The sequence below is a fragment of the Panthera onca genome, chromosome B1 (assembly GCF_046562875.1).
Source record: "Panthera onca isolate mPanOnc1 chromosome B1, mPanOnc1 haplotype 2, whole genome shotgun sequence".
Lineage (NCBI taxonomy): Eukaryota > Metazoa > Chordata > Mammalia > Carnivora > Felidae > Panthera > Panthera onca.
This window is the reverse complement of record NC_138342.1, coordinates 190,653,186-190,674,304: the sequence shown is the minus strand read 5'-3', so window position 1 is coordinate 190,674,304 and position 21,119 is coordinate 190,653,186. Positions and strand designations below refer to the sequence as shown.

The 21,119-nt window shown below is 43.7% G+C and overlaps 1 protein-coding gene across 5 annotated transcripts in view; it reads left to right on the top strand.

The window, feature by feature from the left end:
• The window catches only part of WWC2 (WW and C2 domain containing 2), a 210,100-nt gene that overhangs the window by 8,469 nt on the left and 180,512 nt on the right, over window positions 1-21,119 (top strand). Inside the window, exon 2 of one of the 5 annotated variants that reach the window (XM_078445268.2) lies at window positions 1,608-1,892. The exons of 3 other annotated variants lie outside the window; for them this stretch is intronic. In XM_078445268.2, the coding sequence (XP_078301394.1) occupies window positions 1,891-1,892 (2 nt within the window). In that variant the 5' untranslated portion in view covers window positions 1,608-1,890. Of the gene's footprint in view, window positions 1-1,607; window positions 1,893-14,043; window positions 14,106-21,119 lie in introns of those variants that run through there. One more of the 5 variants, XM_078445266.2, reaches the window with a different exon arrangement.

Below are 21,119 nucleotides of genomic sequence, written 5' to 3'. Positions count from 1 at the left end.
AGTACGTGGGCCACAAAGCTTCAAACACTTCCTCTGGCCCTTGACGGAAAGATTTTGCCGACCTCTGATATAAAGTGAGATGATAAAGTTCTTAAAATACTTTATATAAGCATTTCAAAGAAATATTGATCTTCTCTGATACAGTGGCATGTTGTGTATCAGTCATCCTTGATCGTTCGTTTATGCCACAAGTAGCCCGGGCTCTATGCACTGTGTACTATAATGATGAATCACACACGGATGCTGAAGGTGAGGAGTCGCCTTGATTTTCTTATCACTTTTCTTTTAACGGAACGCAGCGTGTCACGTGGTTTTCCAGACCCGTTCTTCTCTGAGGTAGCTGGAATTGTATGCAGGGACCTGAGAAAAACAGGCAAAAATGAACTTTTGGAGATACCATAGTTGTACCGTTTACAATTGGAAGGATAAACCTAGTGATCCGTGGTGATGGTTGGAAACACTGATTTCCCCGTGATAGACTGATGGTATTTATAAAATCACAAAGTGGGTGGTGATGATCAAGGAGAAAATAAGTCCACGTTTGACCTTGATAAAGCGGGTGCCTGTCACAGCCAAGGGTGTTCCAAAGATGCCGTGAAAGGCTAAGATTGTATTGCTCTGTGAATGAATTTTCCTGTGCTGTTAGCCCTGATGCCAATAAAGAAATCCTAGTTCTGAGAGACCCGTGGGGAAGAGCACTGAAGATGGAACCAGCTGGGCAGTTGGGCAGGATAGTGGGGTAACAGAGTTAAGCTCTGGGACCCGGTCTTTGACTCCTGTACCACTTGAGGAGTTGAGGTGGTCCCGACAGAGACTTTGAACAGAGGTGAACATCATTTACCTTACTTTGGTCTCAGTGGCAGTAGGGGTAGAAAATGTAAAGAAATGTATAGGTTATCTTTTTTTTTTTTTTTAGAGAGGGAGCGGGGGAAGGGCGGAGGGGGGGGGGAGAGAGAGAGAGAGAGAGAGAGAGAGAGAGAGAATCCCAAGCAGGCTCCGTGCTGGCTCTAAACTCCTGATTAAGAGCCTGTCTTCGGGGGAGCCCGTGGAATGTGTTGTGCACGTCACTGACACGGCTCCATTCTGTGAGAAGGTAACTTTATCAAGCGGCACTGATCCTCGGTAAAGTTTAAAGCTTGGGACACAACGCGTAACCGCGGAAGAGCGGGAGAGCACGCGGTTTCAGGCAGTGTAAAACTTTGCTCTGCAGCTTCCTCAGTGGGATGGTTTTTCACAGAGGTAGATGTAAACGCGGGCCTTTTTTTGTTTTTTCTTTGAAATCCTAAGCGCGAACGAACGTGTGGGATCCGTGTCGTGCGTGGCGTCCCCGGGCTGCCAGTTTTGTCGGCTGACGGGTGTAGGCCGGTTCATCTGTGGCCGGTCAGCGGTTCCGTCCACACTGTGGGTTCCTTCCCTTTTTGCCGATCGTCCGGTGTTTGAACTTGCTGGGGGTTTGCTTTCTCGCCTTGCTTACTTTCTCCCCTCATTGCCTCCCTTCCCCCCTTTCTGCTAAGTGGCCCAGCTCATGACATTTCTCATAGGACCGGATGACTGTAAACCGGTATTTAACTTGGCTAGACATTAATGCCCTGGTTTGCTGTTTGCAGATCCAGACTGCGGGGCTGACTTGGATGTCTAATACTCTGTCCGCACCCCCACCGGAGGGATGCCTTTCGATGTATATAGATGCATTCTTGAGAGATTTCCTAACGTCTCGCATGTAAGGAGCATCTGTGTGTCTGCATCACTAATGTTCTCGTAAAATTGAGTTCAAGTCAGTTGAGGACGGAGACCCGCTTTGCACGTACGCCGTTCCTTTGTGCTGTGCTCACGCCGCCGGTCCCCACGGGACGTTTAAGAACCGCAGAGCCCCGTGCCCCTATACACGAAATGTAAGTATTCGAAGGACCTTCGTCTTCTTCCAGCAGCTTCCATAGTCTGTCCCCAGCCTACTCTTGACTCACTTGACCCTCTAGTCACTCACGCACTCGTTGATTTATTCGACCCTTCATCAAAGATTTGTTAAAAACACTACATGCCTACCATGTGTCTTGGGGACATGGCATGGAAGGGGAGAGGCAAGGTCTCTGCTTTCATGGATTTTACATTCTAGTTCAGGGAAGAGAAAGGATAAAGGCAGTAGTGAAGGTGTTTTGATGAAAATAAACAAGGTGACACGGTGGGTGGTGTCCGTGGGAGCTGCTTTGGGCGGGGTGCTAAGGAAAGGCCTTTCTGAGGAGTGGACGTTTAACGAAAACATCAGGGTGAGAAAGAGCCATCCCTGGGAAGAGCTGTGAGAAAAGTGGCCCAGGCAGAGGAGAAGGCTAGGGGGAATCCCAGTCTTGTGTCATAGCTGCTGGGAGTATGTGGCCATTTAAATTAATCAAAATTCAGTAAAGTTAGAAACCTGCTTTCTCAGTCTCACTAGCCACGAGTTAAGTGCTCAGGGGCCACACGTGCAGGTCTAGGGCATTTCCATCAGGGCAGAAAGTTCTACTGGACTGCACTGTCCTGAAGAGAGCTAAGGAGGTTGGTACGTTCAAGGAGCTGACTGGCAGCCTGCATGACTGAGGTGTAGAGACACAGAGGGACGAGGGTCTCGTGAGAAGGAGGCGGAGAGGTGGAAAGGGGTCCGATCGGGTATGCCTTGTAGACCGTCAACGCTTTCAGGGCATTTGGGAGCCGTGGAGGAGTTTTAGGTTGAATGGAGGTATGGTGTGCCTGTGTGTGTTCCTGTCTTTCCATTAAGGGCACATCGCTTTGCAAGACCTTATCCATTTTCAAAAAGAGGTCACTGCTCTGTGGAGAAGGAGTAGTGGATGTTACTGCAAGGAGGTGATCGAGGGGAGAAACCATGAGATCTTGGCTTTGGCGGTGGAGAGAGCAGTGAATGGATTGGGATGTTTTTTAGGTAAAAGTGACACAATTGCTCACGCGTTGGCTCTGTGAGGCGTGAGGAAAGGAGAGGAACGAGGGATTTGCTGGCACACCGATGGGGAAAGGGTGGAGTACAGCCGGTTGGGATGCAGTTGGGTCCGTCATCTGGAGTAGTTCCGTTTCAGATCCGTAGGTCTGAGATGCCTGCTAAGACGTACACATAGATACCCAATAAGCAGCCGGATATAGAGTCTGGAGTTTGGAAGACAGCTCAGAGCTTGAGATAGTAAATTTGGGCGTAGATGGATAGCATTTTTAAATGGTGGGATGGGATAAGGTCCCTGGGAGAGAAGGAAAAGAAGAGGGGCCAGGACTAAGGACGGGCCTGAGGCTCAGTACAGGTCTTTTTTGTTCGTTTGTGAAGCCTTGTTCCAACGACGATAGATGGTTTACTTATCATCATTGGAAAATCCCTTATACGTTGCACCAGGTGAAAGATGATGGGGGCAAAGATGACGGTCATTGTGGTGGCCGTCACCGAAGCCTTCAGGTATGTCATCTCGGGCCCCATGAGGGTACGTACTGTGTCTGTCTTGTTCACCGTTGCATTTCAGCGCCTAGTTCTGTGGCTTCATAAATGTTTATTGAATAAATGAAACCTTTGATAGGTACCGTTATTGCCCCCATTTTAGGAGGCTGAGGCTTCGCAGGTTGAGCGACTTGTCTCGGGCACAAAGCTGTTAACGTGGTGGCGGCCGAACTCATCCGTGTCTCTCTGACTTCAGAGCTGTGTGTTCGGCCATGTTCTGCCTCTGACAACCGCCAAGAAGAGCCCTCGGCCTCTTCTCTGGGGTTGGAAGTCATAGTGAAGTTTCAGCACTTGGAGCTCTCCCTTAACAGCTTAGCCACATGCTGTCCGCTAATGCCTTCGTCCTCGCGGCACTTGGTTTTTGCATCTGTACCGAACCAAATTGTGCGCCGTGTCGTCACCGTTCAAACTGAGCTATTCGTTTTTCAGACTTCATTTTTTATTTTCCCGAACAAGTTGGTAGGCTCTATTTGGGTTAAGTCCCATACACTGTGGTTTAGTCAGGTCCCTCCCGGGATGGCCAGCACGTCTTGTGAGTAACCTTGCGTTGATTCTGTCACTTGTGCCTTATTCCAACGCTTTGAGTTCCTTCAGAGGCCGAGATCCCATATGCGATATATCCTCTTTATCCTTGTCTTCTGGTGCTAAAAACCCTTTGACCTTGTACCACAACCTTCTCCCAATCCAGGCTTCTGTGGGATCGTCCCTTTCGCAAGTGTGCCTTATGCTACCTGCACCCTTCCAGGTGAACCGATTAGTAAGGATAGAGAATTTTCAAAGCATAAAGCTGAATCCCAGGGCTTCCAGATTCTTTTCTAGAGCTCTCTTTCATCGGTGTAAACCCTGGTGGGTGATCCATTCATTGTCTGAGAATACCTTGGTTTTACCACGAGTGTGTACCTTACAGACCTTGACTGAAACTGCTTTTTACTTTGACTCCTGTGGTTGAGTGTAAGTCTTGGGGGGAAAATCATCTTTTTCTGTAAATTGCTATGCCCCAGTTTGCTTTATATTGCTTGGATTTGGAGTCAAGCTCTAGTCTTCATAAATGGGAAGTGATAGAAACTGAGAGAGTGTGTGGTATATTTTTGTTTGATTTACTAATGCTGTGAAACTTACCTGGAAGGATACAAGCCCTACTAAAACGATGGTTCTTAAGGAACCTTGTAACTTGTATATTCTTTAACCTCGGCACAAGTCGCCGTACTTGTTTTGGTCTTTGTGGTAGCTAAACAATATATGGTGTATCTGCTTCTGCTTGGGAATCTAGTATTCTTACATTTCTACTTTTGACTTGGTTTGAGATCCAAGTTTGTGAATTTTAATTAAATGCTTAGATGATGCATGTGAAAAATCTTTTGTTCCTGTGTTGCTATGCGCAACGGTTGTTAAAGTTCACCTTCCCCTTTCTAAAGAAATGTAGACAAATAAATACATGAATTGTAACGCTCAAAAAAGGGTCATCATTTAGTGTTGTGACTGTTCTGCTTATAAAATAAATCGTTCCTGTGACCATAATTATCATGGCGAAGGGAAGAATGCAGTAGAAGTGAATAATCATCCGACACATTGACAAAACATTCCTAAAATACTATTCAAATGAGGAAAGACTTACGGGGCTGCAGCGAGTAGCCGTAGCCGAGCGTTGAGTCCTTTTAGTCGGTGCGTCTGACTGCGCTTACTGTTGTGGCTGAAAAGAAGCTGTGTGTAGAGTGGTTTGCATAGAAAAACCATGACTTATCTGAAATCCCCCAACCTTTTTTCTTTTTTTTAAAAACCCTGCCTCGCATCCCCCCACACCACACTTTATCTCACTCTTAGAAGACTTCTTTTGTCCTGACAGTATTTGTTTCGTTGCTTTCCACCCTCCTTCCGTCTAAACTTTACTGACTCCTGGTGATTGCTTAGGCTTGCCGTTTGATTCTGTTGTGTGATTTTTGATTACACTCCTTTGTGCTGTTTAAAGTAGCAGTGTTTACCTAAATTAGTGGTGGCTGCCAAGGACTCAGGTTGGCCCATTTGAATGAAAATCGAGACAGCGTTGCCCGATGCATTTCCCTAAGCTCACTCCGCCGAGGGGCGCTAAGGAATTTGGCCGGACGGGGAAGCCAGCTCCCCGGTCAGAGGCAGGAGGGCTGGGAATGGCCGGCTTAGGGACTTACAGTGATAATGTAATTCATTCTCCCGCGGGGAATACAGGACTCCGGGAAGAGACGCCCTTTGCCTCCTGCTTTCTTGCCTCCGCCCGGCCCGCTCTGGAGAACGGACCCCCCCACCCAAGTGCCAATCCTTTACACGGTTTGCAGGGAGAAAACAGGACTTTCTTCTCCCAGATTTCAGCACCTCCTGCGGAGCTCTCCACCTCGAGGAAGGGGTGTGGGTTCCTCCGCACGCCAGCGTCTCTGTAGCCGCGTGCTTTGGATGTTGGGAAGCAGCGATTTCTGTCTCAAACGGAAGTCTTATTTTTAATTCTGAAAATGTAAATTGGGCTTTTGCTTTGTAGTTTTTGGTTAAGATGCCAGTTTTAAAAGCACAGGTAGAGTGTTAGCATGCTAACTCTAAAATACATTCTGGGGGCGCCTGGGTGGCTCAGTTGGTTAAGCGTCCAACTTCGGCTCAGGTCATGATCTCACAGTCCGTGAGTTTGAGCCCCGCATCGGGCTCTGTGCTGACAGCTCAGAGCCTGGAGCCTGTTTCAGATTCTGTGTCTCCCTCTCTCTCTGACCCTCCCCTGTTCATGCTCTGTCTCTCTCTGTCTCATGCTCTGTCCCTCTTATCTCAAAAATAAATAAAAGTTAAAAAAAAATAAAAAAAAATACATTCTGGGAGAAGAGTCGGAATTTAAAATGAGCATGTAGTATTTGGGATGGGTATTCATTCACCCAAACCCTGCCTCTTGTGTACGAAGTTCATTTCCTTTCCACTCTTGTCAATTCTTGTTCCAAGGGCCATCTTTAAGTGCTTTATTGTGATATTCACCCACGGTGTTAATTATAGAGTTCCTAAGCAATCTGTCCAAAGAACTTGAATTTGTTTATTGATGGGTTTTTCAAGAAAGTCACAGTGGAAAGTCACATTTCTGGATGGAAATCATCTAGACATCTGGTTTTATCAAGGTATCAGAGGTGACGTCCTGGCGGTGGAAATGAAAAGTTACCTTTGCAAGTATGGAGAAGATGTTTTTACTCCTTTAAGATGAACTCCTTCTAAGTTAACTAATAATTTCAGGATTAGAAAAAAAAGCAGGTAAGCTGGTTTTCCTTTTGTGGCCTTGAAGAGTAAAATGAAGAATCACTTCGTTGGAAAACCAGTTATTTTAGAATTTTTAAGGTCACGAGGTCAGTTGTTTGAAAACGGGTGTGTGTGTGTGTGTGTGTGTGTGTGTGTGTGTGTGTACATTTCATTGAAAAACACCTTTATTCATGTTGAACAGTCATGGCACATAGAAATGAAATACTGTGAACTGATAAAGACGTATGGGTGCCGAGATAACAATGAGAAATCTCTGCTGTGGTCCCATCTGAGTTAAAGCATGAACGCACTCCTCCACACTCCTGCATTCTGATACTTGTCGACTGGAATGGTTTTGAGCAAGGAAGCTTTATTAGCAGCTACTTCGGGGGAGGAAGACTGCGATTGGGATAAAAACTTGGATTTTCTACGATCACTTCTGGGCCACATTTATTATTATGTACATAACTTCTCACTTATTGAAACAAAGCTCCTCTTTACAGAGAAGAAAAAGCCCAAGTATTTTATAACTAAAGAGTGTTAAAATCATAATATCCCTAAATTTCCATCAATTAATATTGTATAATTTTCACCCCTCTGAATTTTGCAGGAAATTCTCTAAGCTCCTCTGGGATAAGATGGATGGAATAAATAAAACACATTTATTAATTTGTGAATGTTATTTATTGTTCTTAAAACTACCATTGTGGAGGAAAACAATGAGATTGTTGATATGTGTGATTCTTGCTGATGATTGTTTCCCAAAGATAGAAGTAGAAAGATGTCTATAATCTGTTGGTTGTCTGTGGAGAGAACATTTCTAATATCTACATATTTTAGTTTTGCCAGGTAAAATAGTTTAAGTGTTATGCAGTTGCCTGGTTTAGTTCGAAAATTAATTTAAAAAGTTACATTTAAAAAAAATAAAAATAAAAATAAAAAGTTACATTTTATTCAGTGCGTATCATCTACACATGAAATATCTTTCTTCTCTTTGAGTGAGGACTACTCCAGGGGAGTGGACAAACCGTGGCCTGGAGGTCAGATCCCGCCCACATTTGGTTTTTTAATGGCCTGTGACCTAATCAAGGGTTTTACATTTTTCAGTGGTTGAAAAAAAATCAAACGAAGAGGATTTTGTCACGTGAAAATCATATAAAATTAAAACTTTTGTGTCCATAATTCAGTTTTATTGGAACATAGCCACACTCATCCGTGGACATGTTGTCTACTTTCAGACTATAAAGGCAGAGTTGAATAGTGAGACAGAGACTCCTTGCCCCCAAAGGCTGACTTACCTGTTATCGGTCCTTTTTAACAAAAAGTTTGCTCAGCCCTCAAATAAGATAATACTAAAAGAAAAAAGTAGGAATGCATTTCTTTGTGGAAAACTATGGATGACAGTGAGTCTTCTTGATAAATCGTTTACCCTAATTTGGCCTCACTACATAGCATGTGTACTGGATCTATGGCTGTGTGTGTGTGTGTGTGTGTGTGTGTGTGTGTGTGTGTGTGTAAACCAACTCACCTCCTTTGCTTCTCTTTGCTAACTTTTTCTTACTTGACTTAAATTTCATTTTGCTAGGCTATGTTTTTATAAGCCGCCATCAATAGAATTGGTAACCATAATAGCATTCCAGTTAGTTTTTGAGGGCCTTTAATGTGCCAGAAGTATGGTAGGTGTGTTAAATATATCATCAATTATCATAGCTTTTTACAAAAGTTGTCAGAAAACACATAAAATTTACCGTCTTAACCTTTTTTAGCATATAGTGCGGTAGTGCTAACAACATGCACATTGCTGTTGTGTCACAGATCTTTAGAACCTTTTCATCTTGCATAACGGAAACGGTATCCCCTGAATAGCTCCTCTTTCGCCCTCCCCCGCTGCCGACAACCACCACTGGCAGTTTCTGAGCGTTTGACTTAGCTTCCTCGTGGAAGTGGAATCATGGAGTACTTTCCTTTCTGTAACTGGTGTATTTCACTTAGCATAACGTCCTCAAGGTTCATTCATTCATGTTGTTGCACGTGACAAGATTTCTTTCTTTTCTAGGGCCGCATAATATCCCGTAACTTGTATATACCATATTTTCTGTTTCCATTCATCTGGTGATGGACATTTATTTATTTAAATTTATTATTATTATTTTTTAATCTTTATTTTTGAGAGAGTGAGAGACAGAGACAGAGTTGAGAGCAGGGGAGGAACAGAGAGAGAGGGAGACACAGAATCCGAGGCAGGCTCCAGGCTCCGAGCTGTCGGCACAGAGCCCGACGTGGGGCCCTGAACCCACGAACCGCGAGATCATGACCTGAGCTCAAGTCCGACACTCAACCGACCGAGCCACCCAGGCGCCCCTTACTTTCTTTTCTTTTTGTTTTTTTTTTTTTGGTGATGGACATTTAGGTTGATTCCATCTCTTGGCTGTTGTGAATAATGTTGCCATGAGCACAGCTGTGCACATATCTCTTTGCGATCCTGTTTTTAATTTTTTTGGATACATACCCGAAGTGGGACTGCTGGGTCATATGGTAATTCTATTTTTATTTTTTTAAAGAACTTCCATCGTGTTTTCCATAGAGGCTGCACCACTGTACGTTCTCACCAATAGTACAAAAGGGTTCCAATTTCTTCACATCCTGGGGCTCCTGGGTGGCTCAGTCGGTTAAGTGTCTGACTCTTGGTTTTGGCTCAGGTCACGGGGTCGTGTTTCCTGAGTCCAAGCCCTGCATTGGGCTCCGTGCTGACAGTGCAGAGCCTGCTTGGGATTCTCTCTCTCCCCCCTCCCCGCCCCTCCCCTGCTTGCTGTCTCAGTCTGTCTCGAAATGAATAAATACACTTAAAATTTTTTTAAATTTCTTCACATCCTTACCAAATAACATCCTTGTTATTTGCTGTTTCTTGTTTGTTTTGATTTTTGTTTAGTCGCTATCCTCATGGGTGTGAGGCGATACCTCATTGCGGTCGTGGTGCGCATGACTGCTGATGGTGAGCATCTTTTCATATGCTTCTAGGCCGTTTGTATATCTTCTTTGGAGAAATGTCTATTCAAGTCTTTCGCCCATTTTAAAATTGGGTCGTTTGTGTTGTTTTTGAGTTGAGCAAGTTCTTTGTATATATCAGATATTAACCTCTTATCACATATATGGTTTGTAAATATTTTCTTCCAGTTCATGGATTGCCTTTTTACTCTATTGCTCGTTTCCTTTGTTGTGCAGACCTCTGAAGTTTGATGTAATCATACATGTCTATTTGTGCTGTTGCCTGTGCTTTTAGTGTTGTAACCAATAAATCATTGTCAAATCCAATATCATGAATCTTTTCACTATCTTATATGAGGTTTAGTTTCTGGTCATGTCTTTAATCCACTTTAAGTTAGTTTTTGCATATGGTGTAAGCTAAGGATCCAAGTTCATTCCTTTGCATGTGGATGTCCAGTTTTCCCATCATCGTTTGTTGAAGAGACTACCCTTTTCCCGTTGTGTAGCCTTGGCACCCTTATTGAAGATCCTTTGACCATACGCACAAGGATTTATTTCTGGGCTTTGTTTTCTGTTCCTTTGGTCTATACGTCTGTTTTTTATATCAGCACTTTTAGCAGGATAGGTAATATCCCCCTATAGCTAAGAAAACAGGTTTAACTAGAAGATAAGGAGTGAGAATTTGACCACAGGCTTTGAATTTATACAGTACACTAAGCTAGTTTGTCACTCTTCAGAAATCAAAAGGTCGTTAGTACATATCCAAAACAAGAAATATCTGAAGATGTAACGTGTTTCACTTTTAGATATGATTATATGTGTATATAAGTATATATGCATGTTTCCTGTCTCTCCTGCTAAATTATAAATTGACTGAAGGTTGCAATGAAGATTTTTTGGTATGTTTCCCAGCACAGCATATATCACCTGCTGGGAAGTAGAGGTTGGTATACACTTGAATGAATGTGACCTAGATGACATAATAATGATCTTACATTTGTAGTGTTTACTATGAGCTAGGCACTCTTCTAGGCTCTCCACATGCCTTATCTCATTTAATTCTTACCAAAACACCTTGAGGTAGCTAGGTTCACAGTCTTCGGTGTTAGCCTTCTGACGTCGTTTGCTTCGTTATTCATTTATACGCAAAATTCCATCACCTGCCCTGTCTTTGCTCTCTCTCCTAGGCTCTGCAGTTCTACTGTTGTTATGGTTCTGTCTTTAGGGGGTAAGTGAAATCCTCTTTCCCCATCCTAGTAAGAGGTGGAAGATACCTCATTACTTTAGCAAGTCAGGATCAGTTAGCAATTTTTTCCCTTTATTTTTCAATTTTTCTCATGTTTTGAATAGGTGGTTACATGTTACACAATTCAAGAGCAAAAAGATAGTGAAAAGTCAACCTCCTTCCCACCCCTCTCGGTGCCCCATTTCTCTCTCCAAAGGGAGACCTCAATTACCAGTTTCTTGTGTATTCTTCCAGAGATATTCTTTGCATAAGCCTATGTGGGCACATGTATGGTTCTCCGAATATCTTAGCTTTTTATTTTTTGATACAATTGTACTGCCGCTCCGTGTTTTCCTCTTAGTAGGTCTTGGAGGTTGTTCCATGCTGTTGCATATAACCTGCCTCTTAACACTCTATTTTGTGGGTGTACTGAACCTTTTTGAACCATCGCTTCATTGACGGACGTTTAAGTTTCTCCCAGGTTTTGTTTTTCTATTACAACAGTGCTTCACTGACACTAATGTGTGTTAAGTTTCTTTAATGCAAGTGAATATCTAGGAGTGAAAGGCTGGGTCATCGGATTTGCATTTACAATTTTGATAGGTTGCTGTCCGTTGAGGTACCCGGTTCTGCTCCCGGCAACTTTCTAATTAGTGACTTTTCCCCACACCTTTGCCAACCATTATGTTTCAAAACATTTGGTATTTTTTACTGATAAGAGAGATGCAAATTAAAATGACAGTGAAATAGCATTTTCCACCTTTATGAGTGAGATAGAACATTATGTCACTTACTTAAAAGCCATTTATTTCTCCTCTTTTGTGAACCAAGTCTTTATATTCTTTTTTTTTTTTTAAAGGATTTTATTTTTAAGTAATCTCTATACCCAATTGGGGCTTGAACTTACAACCCTAAAATCAAGAGTTGCACACTCCACCGACTGGGCTAGCCAGGCACCCCAAGTCTTCATATTCTTTATTTATTTATTTATTTTTTTGCTATTACTGATTTGTAGACTTTATTTTATATTAGGAAATTGTGAAATCAGTGGGCAAAAATAGATGATTCAAGAAAGGGTGCTGGCCCAATAGGCCATCCATACCAAAAAATCCAATTCAGATTCCTGTGCTTTCCATACACAAAAATTTGTAGATTTATCAACGTGGAAAAACAGATTTTAAGCTACTAGAAAATTAGGTAGATGCATGTCTGTGTGACTCAGTAGCAGGGGTTAAGAAGTCCAGACTGTTTAAGAAAAGGTTCATACATCTGACTACAGAAAAAACTTGACATGGCAAAAGTTACAAATTTAAAAGACAAAAGGGTAGGAGGGACAGGGTTGCATATAACCATAGAAAGTTAGTATTTAAAAAAAATTTTTTTTAACATTTATTTTTGAGAGAGAGAGAGAGAGAGAGACAGAGCACAAGCAGGGGAGGGGCAGAGAGAGAGAGGGGGAGACACAGAATCCGAAGCAGGGCAGGCTCCAGGCTCTGAGCTGTCAGCACAGTGCCTGACACGGGGTTTGAACCCACAAACTCTGAGATCATGACCTGAGGCGAAGTCAGGTGCTCAACTGACTGAACCACCCAGACGCCCCAAATGTATGGAGAAATCTTGATCTCACTAGTAATAAGCGAAACACAGAGTAACACTCCCAACGAACTACCATCTCATTTTCATCAGATTTACTAAAGTTAATAAGTCAAGATAACATCAGATATGGAGAGGATGTGGGACTTAGGAGCTTTTATCACTGCTGATAGAAATGTGAGCTGGGGCACCTGGGTGGCTCAGTTGGTTGAGCGTCGGACTTCAGCTCAGGTCATGATCTCATGGTTGATGAGTTCGAGCCCCGTGTCAGGCTCTGCACTGACAGCTCAGAGCCTGGAGCCTGCTTCGGATTCTGCGTCTCCCTCTCTCTCTGCTCCTCTCCCGCTCCCACTCTGTCTTTGTCTCTCTCTCTCTCTCTCAAGTAAACAAACATTAAAAAAAAAAAAAAAGACACGTGAGCCGATAATATCACTAAGGAGAGCAGTTGGCAACGTATGTCTGCTTAAACATTTGTACTCCTCTAAGTCCAGGGTTCCATTTGCATGCCCTAGAGGAGGGCATATGTACAAGTGAGCTCATTGTAGCATGATTTGAAAAAGCAGAAAGTTGGCAACAATCCAAATGTCCATCAATAGGGGATTGTAATGAACAACTTTTATGGTTTAGTTATGTAATAGAATGCTATACAGCAGTTAAAATAAATGAGCTAGACTCTTCTTACATATATCAACATAGATAAATCTTGATGACAGTGTTTAGAGAAAAAAGCAAGTTTCAGAAGTGTATATTCATGTAAATTTTTTAAAAAACCCACAAAACTAGAGTTTATAGCATTTGTGGATACATATGTGTGCGGTCAAGATGTAAAAACAAATGATCCACCCTGACATAAGGAAAGTAATTGCCTGGGAAGGGAAGGGTATGTGAGGGTCTGTCCTCAAAGAGATTCATATTCTTGGGGTGCGTGGGTGGCTCAGTCGGTTGAGCATCTGACTTTGGCTCAGGTCACGATCTCGCCGTTCGTGAGTTCGAGCCCCTTTGCCGACAGCTGACTCAGAGCCTGGTGCCCGCTCCTGATTCTGTGTCTCCCTCTCTCTCTGCGCCTCCCGCACTTGTGCTCTGTCTCTCTCTGTCTCTCAAAAATAAATAAATGTCAAAATATATGTATATATATTAAAAAAGAGATATTCGTATTCTTTGTGTGTTTAAATCTTCGTTCCTTAAATCTTGGTATTGTACACATAGATGTTCATTTGTCTCTGTATTCTCTGATACACTTTAAATATACATTTTGAATCTTGCCACGGGCCTTTTCACTGTGTAGAGATACTTTGTGTTTTAAGCTAATAACATAGTGAAATTTATTGATAATTTAATGAATTTTATTAATTTTGAATTGTGATATAAAGCCCACTCAGTCATTTAAAAAGTGTATTGCTGGATTGTTTTCTAATACTTTATTTAGGACTTGTACAGTAATATTCATGAGAGTCATCTCATTTTTTTCTTCCTCTCTTTTGATGCTCCCTTTATTAGATTTTGGTCTCAGTGGTACACTGACTTCCTAAAATCAATATGGAAACTTTCGTTCGTTTCCATGGTGCAGCTCAAGTATCACTGGAATTGGGTGTTCCTTGCAGCGTGGTAAGGTTCACAGTTGTGACTTCCCGTACGTATTTGATCTGCTTTTCCTGAAGGGTTAGTTCTTGCATAACCGTTTTCATAGCGGTATGGCTGATCAGGTTTTTTGTCCCTGTCTTCAGGGATCAGTTCAGTATTTATATTTTCCTGGGAAATCATCAGTGTTTCAAATTTATTGGACAAGATAATCCCTTAATGTTCTTTTCCTTTCTACTACATCTGTGGCGGTTTTCCTGTTCTCATTTATTACTTCGTGTATTTGTGCTTTTTCATTTTTTTATCCTAGTTTAGGTTAGCTAATTGCTCAGCTATTTGGGTATTTCTTCTTAAAGCAACCAGCTGTTGAATTTATTCTTATTAAGTCGTCTTTTTCTAATTCAGTAGTTTTTGCTTTTATCGTTATTCATTCCTTCCTTCTGCTTTGTTTCTCATTTTTTGGGTAATTTCTTGAGATTGCGTAATTTATTCTCATTGTTATTTATCAGTATTAGCAGTTAAAGCTATGAATATTCTTTGGATCTGATGGGGTTCAGGACATACTACCCCCAAATATGGCACACTCCTTAGTCTGTCATATTCCTCAACCGTTGTCCACTCTTCATCAGACCTAGCGTAAACATACACAAGTGTAACCACCTCTTTGGCTCGTCGTTTCCTTAGGAAGGCTTCCGTGTCGCATAAAACCTATTACATACATTTCTATGTTTCTCTTCTGTTAATTTGTCTTTGTCGATTTATTTTTTTAAAGTTTATTTATTTTTGACAGACACAGAAAGAGAGAGAGAGAGACAAAGTGCAAGCATGGGGAGGGGCAGAGAGAGAGGAGACACAGAATCTGAAGCAGGCTCCAGGCTCTGAGCTGTCAGCAGAGAGCCCGACGTGGGGCTCGAACCCACGAACTACGAGATCATGACCTGAGCGAAAGTCAGATTCTTAACCGACTGAGCCACTCAGGCACCCCTGTCTTTGTCAATTTAATTTTTGGACCCAGCCAGGGACCTTAAGAGAGTCAAGGAGAAGTTTTCCCTGTTTTAGTTGTATCAGAGCTTCTAATACGTTATGACTTCGTCGTTATTGTTTACTCATTCATCATTACACAGTTTTGAATTCCTCTTTATGTCAGAATTTAGAATCTCTGGTAACTCGGACTTTCTCCAGAGAAGCATAGAAATGACTAACCTGCTAAATTATTCAGATGTGTTGTGTAGCCAAAGAGATGATCCCAAGTGTGGGAAACGTCCCAAGTGTGGGAAATGTCCCCGGTGCTGCATCCCTGCCAGGGGTTTGGAGGTGACACGGGCTACGAGGCTGTTTGTAATGTGCATGGGGCACTGGGGCGGGGAAGGCTGGTGTAGAATTGCAGTCTTTTCTTTCAGTTGCCTTCATTCCCCTCATAGCTCAGGGCTGGAGGCTCTTACATGGAACAAGGTATTTTTCTCGGAACAAGGTGCAGGGGCGTGCTCGATTTTGCCAGTTCTGTTTCCAAATGACTCCCATTCAGGGGTGCCGTGGGATCTGCCTTCATATGCCGAATTCAGGTTATCTGACACACAGTTTTAGCTGCGAATGGGTGCTCCCTGGCAACTGTTCTGTTTCGGTGTCATAGCCATGATTGCCTATAAAGCACTGTTTTCGTAATTATGAAATTTTAGATAAGTTGGTTGTTATTTTATAAAAATGAATGCTAAAAAATGGAAAATACTCCTACGAGTGAAAAATATGACGACTCCTTCGCTTCAATCAAATGCTTATTTGATTTAAGGTAGCTGTCTCTATGTTCAGTTGTGAAAGAAAATCAAAATTAAAGATACTCATGTTGGCATTGTATCATACAATATTAGGTCTAAAATTTCATGATATCGTCTACTTCCTTGCTCCCTCCCGCGCCCATGTAATGTAAGGCCTATGGAAAACTTTTCCTACTCAACTTAGTGTGCTTTTTTTTTTTTTTTTTTAGTGTGCTTTTCTAGGAATTTGTTTTTTAATATCAAAGCAGAAGATTCTGTATACTCCTTGCTCAAACTGCCTCCTGTCTGTAGGTGTCTTCAGCGTTCCGGCAGAATTCATGCTCCTTCTCATGTCCTTCCCTTCCAAATTAGAGGAAGAGTAACCTCCCACCTTCTCAGCCGCGCCGAACGGAAAGGCCTTTAAGACTGTGTAATGAACGTCCACGTTGGGCAGATGGCAGGTGTTGGCATCGGTCACGTCCAGGACTGGACGGGGGTGAGGCATAGGACGCGGGACCCGAGGAACCACTCCCCCCTGTGCCGGTGCAGGTTTGGGCTCAGCCGTCGCATGGCGTGATGCCGAGAGGGAGGGCCTCCTCGAGTTTCGTGTCCTGGGGCCCCGGCTTGCCTCCCCGTAGTCCCGGCCCTGTCCGCTTCCTCCGCCCGTGTCCATCTTTCCTACTTCTGCACAGACCGTCTCTGGGGGCCTGTTTGTCCCCCGAGTAACTGAGACGCCACCATCTCGTCCACTGAGGTACCCGGGTAACTTTTGTCCGCTGCCGACCAGAACCGGGTGAGAGCCAGTTCTTGTTCTGGATGGGTTTGAGAGATGATGCCAGTGCTGCTCTCCCGGGATTGCACACTGTGGAATCAAGACCTGCCCCTGGTAGCTTGTTTCTCAGTTGAGTCCTCCAAGACCCTATTATGGCAGGTGCAGTGACTGGCCCTTGTCCTCCTCGGCCCGGGAGGCATCCTGGTGCTCCTCAAAATAGGACTTGGTGGTAGACGTGTGATGTCCTCCTCTCTGCTCTGGTCATTTTCAAGGCTACTAACACTAGAAGTTTCTTAGGAGTAGCAGAGGAGCTATTGTAGATGAAATGGAAGTGATTTCCTTAGAACTTTCCAGGATTTTCAGGTCAGAGGATAGATGAGCTTTTTTTTTTTTCATGAAGTTTATTTATTTTTGAGAGAGAAAGTGAGTGAGCACCAGCAGGGGAGGAGCAGAGAGAGAGAGAGAGAGAGGGATACACAGAATCTGAAGCAGGTTCCAGGCTCCGAGCTGTCAGCACAGAGCCCGACGCGGGGCTCGAACTCACGGACCGTGAGATCATGACCTGAGCCGGAGTCGGACGCTCAACCGACTGAGCCACCCAGGCGCCCCCGGATAGATTAGCTTTTACATCAAACCTGGTTGAGTGAATAGGAAGAATAATTTGGAAAGTCTCTAAGGCCTGTGTATGCTCACACTAGTTTATTTTCACTTACGAGTGAGAATGGGGAGATGATTTGGAAAAGGAAGCAGAATGCTGTACCAGAACTCTCTATTATTTACTACGCTCTGAGATTAGTTGCATTTTGAATTAGGTGCAGGGATGAGTGTGGGTAGATATTCGGCACATCAGTTATTTATTGCTGCGTAACACGCTACCTCTAAATTTAGTGGCTCGGGGGTGCTTACGAGTAGTTTCGTGACTCCCAGGCTCACTTGCACACCAGACTTCCTTCAGAGTATGAGCCACGTTTCTCTAATGCGAGTGGGGTCTTCACTGTCCAGTGAACAGACACATTTGTGTTTCGGGCTCCCCACCGTCCCCGCTTGGAATTCTCCTGTTCCTCTTGTCATCCGTGTCCTGTGGATTCAGTAGGAGACACTTGCCGTTTTCGTTCTCTTTCAATACATCTGTTAACTCTTCATTCCGTCACTGATACTTAGTGTATGCCCGTTGTGGGAATCTACCCCTTTTGTTGAGGACTGGGTCAAGAATGGGCACGTGACCTGTTCTGGCCAGTGAGAGGTCAGGGGCAGTCCGCTGGAGGCCGGGGGCGGTGGGGGGGTGGGGAGGCTGGACGAGAAGACGGTCTTGTTCTCGTCCATGGTGTTTCGCCTGGAACTGTGGCGTCCGTCGTGCTGCCCGCAGACGGTGAAGCCACGGACAGCGGCACGGTCCTTACCGTTGAGGCGCCGCAGCCGTCGGCTCTGGGGTGCCCACTGTCGCTGTGATCGGTGGAATAAAAGATTTTCTTACTGTCCGAACCAGCTTCAGGCCCAAAGCTTTTACTGGCAGCAGAAAACTTGTAACCTCACCCATGGCCCTTCACATAGTATTGCGGTTCTAGAAAGCAGGATTTGGAATCTGATGGACTCTTAACTTTGTTTTGGTGCCTATGTAAGTGTATCATTTAATCCTTCCAATGTGATCCTTTTGTAGAGTAAGGAAACTGAGGTTCCGAGTTAGCTGAGCTTGTTGGGACTGAGCTAGGGCCCGAAATAAAATCAGGTCTATGTGACTCCGCTCCTCAGGGCCTCACCATTTAATGTGAAAAGTGGAGATAGTCTATAATGCTGACCTCATAGCGTTGTTGGGGGGATTAAATAGGTAATTTAGAGTTTTAAGTATATGGTCTGCTGAACAGACATCAATAAACAGCTGCTGTTATCATTCGTGTTGCTGTTATTTTTCCCTGTCGTGTGCTCACCGCTTCGTATGGTATCTGGCACGTTTCAGGCTCTGCGTAAGTATTTGCTGACTCATGAATGATTCAATGGCTAATTTCTCGGATTCTGTGACTTCTGGTGCTCAGGCATGTGGCACCTCATCGTGCGTGCCATTTGACTACTTCACTAAGATTTCTGGCCTCCCCAGTGACATTGATTTGCATGTTCCTTGGCAGGAGGGAGCAAATCTTACCCTTTTCAGTTCTCCTACCTGGTTCAGTGGTAGGCATTTGAAGGCTATTAAAAATTAAATACTTGCCGTATTAAGAAGTGTGTTTCAATAACTTTCTGTTTGGAACACTTGGCCCCTTGCGCTGACTATAACATTTTCATGGGAATTGAAAGTTTTGTAAAGTATCCTATTTGTTACCAGTTTTTTGGGCCGGGTTAATAGATTGAAGAGAATTTATTTTATGGATCACTTCTGAAATTCCTGTTTGCCTTACGCTTTGTATCAGAGGAACTAAAAAATTCTTTAGAAATATTTCCTTTGTTTGTCAGATTCTCACTGAGACGTGAACAGAGATATAGCACCTCCGTCTCATGAGTTGAATAACTTTTTTTTTTTTTTGCCTTCTGAAAGACAACTGAATCTGAATTTTACTCTGAATTTCTGATTTCTGGCTTATTGTTATCTACTACATCATACTTTCTCTCAGGAGCTATAGATCTGTATTCTTTCCTATGACGAGAACAATGGACATTCCATTCTGTCTGCCCTCTACGCGAGAAGGTCATGGCACAGGTACAGTGAGACCTTGGAGGGATAGTTTACGTTAAATGTGTTTGGAACAGCCCAGTAAGCTCAATTTCTCTGTTTTAATCCATTGTTTTACTGTTGTGATAATCCTTTTTTTTTTTCCTGCCTACATAGATAACTTTGCTGTATTTGTATTACCCATCAACACAGAAAAGAGTTGTCATTTTGTCCGTATGCTTCAGTAAATTAAGAAATGCTTTTGGGGCCTGGTTTCCTCTTTCTTTTTTTAGGGATTTTATGAAGAATGGATATGCATTGTTTTGTGAGAATTAAATCTGATTTGCCAATAATGAGTAGGGTTGGAACATACAATTGTCTTTTATTTCCACGTCGAAGTGGTGTTCAAGAAGATCGTGGATCCTTTGGGTCCTAGAGACCACGACTAAAAACGACCCAAGCCCCTTTGAAATACCTTGATACTTCTTTTCTTTCTTTTAATTGCTCATCTCCTTGAAATAAATTCTTCCACATTCAACAGTCAACAAATAGTTAGTGGGCATCTGCTCAGAAAATGATGTGACTGATGCTGGACTACTTAACGACAACAACCACCACCACCTGAAACCCCTGGTCTCGTTTTCCTGCTCCTTTGCTTAATTATACTCTGACTTTTCAAAAGTAAACAGAGGCATGGGAATGCAGGCTGGTGCAGCCACTCTGGAAAACAGTATGGAGATTCCTCAAAAAACGAAGAGTAGAACTACCCTAGGACCCAGCAATGGCACTACTGGGCATTTATCCATGGGATACAGGTGTGCTGTTTCGAAGGGACACATGCACCCCCAAGTTTATAGCAGCACTATCGACAAGAGCCAAAGTATGGAAAGAGCCCGAATGTCCATTGATGGGTGAATGGATAAAGATGGGGTATATATATAAATGGAGTATTACTCGGCAATCAAAAAGAAGGAAGTCTTGCCATTTGCAAGTACGTGGATGGAACTGGAGGGTATTATGCTAAGCGAAATTAGAGAAAGACAGCTATCATATGACTTCACTCATAGGAGGACTTTAAGAGACAGAACAGATGAACATAAGGGAAGGGAAACAAAAATAATATAAAAACAGGGAGGGGGACAAAACAAACGAGACTCACAAATATGGAGAAGGAACTGAGGGTTACTGGAGGGGTTGTGGGAGGGGGAGGGGCTAAATGGAAAAGGGGCACTAAGGAATCTACTCCTGAAATCATTGTTGCACTAGCTGCTACCTAAGTTGGATGCAAATTAAAAAAAATAAAATTAAAAAAAAAAGTAAACAGTGGTCTTCTTAAATCCAGTGGCGAACCAATCACGGCTGATTCAGGAAGACAGAAGCTATTCCCTTTTCTAAGGCATAGCGAGCCTAGGACGCGGTCAGCTGCGCATCGCGGAGCGAGGAGAAGCTGGTGTAGAAGGTGCAGGCCTGAGCCAGCACGGTCGCTTCTCAGGGTTCCTGGCAGTGACTGCAGCTCTGGCCGGCTTAGCTCCTCCGGCTGCAGGGGTGCAGTTCTCCCGATCTGGGGGGTCGGAAGGCTGAGGCCAGCCTCTGTAGGGGTTCCACCTTCTACCTTCATTTGTGCCTGCTGATCTCACGGGAGCTCCTCTCCTTGCAAAGCCGCCGCGAACCCTCCAGGCGGAGGGGCGCGGGGCCAGGATTTGTGGCCGCCCTGGGTGGTGGGTCGGGGGACAGCCAGCAGTCCCGCACGAGAGAAGCCTGCTTCTCAGGCTTCCTTTCATGTAGGACATGGTGGCCCCTTTCACCTGCTTGGGGCTTATCCGCCTTGCCTTGCATGAGGGTTCCCCCCCCCCCCACCTTTTGTCTCCTCTCCCTCC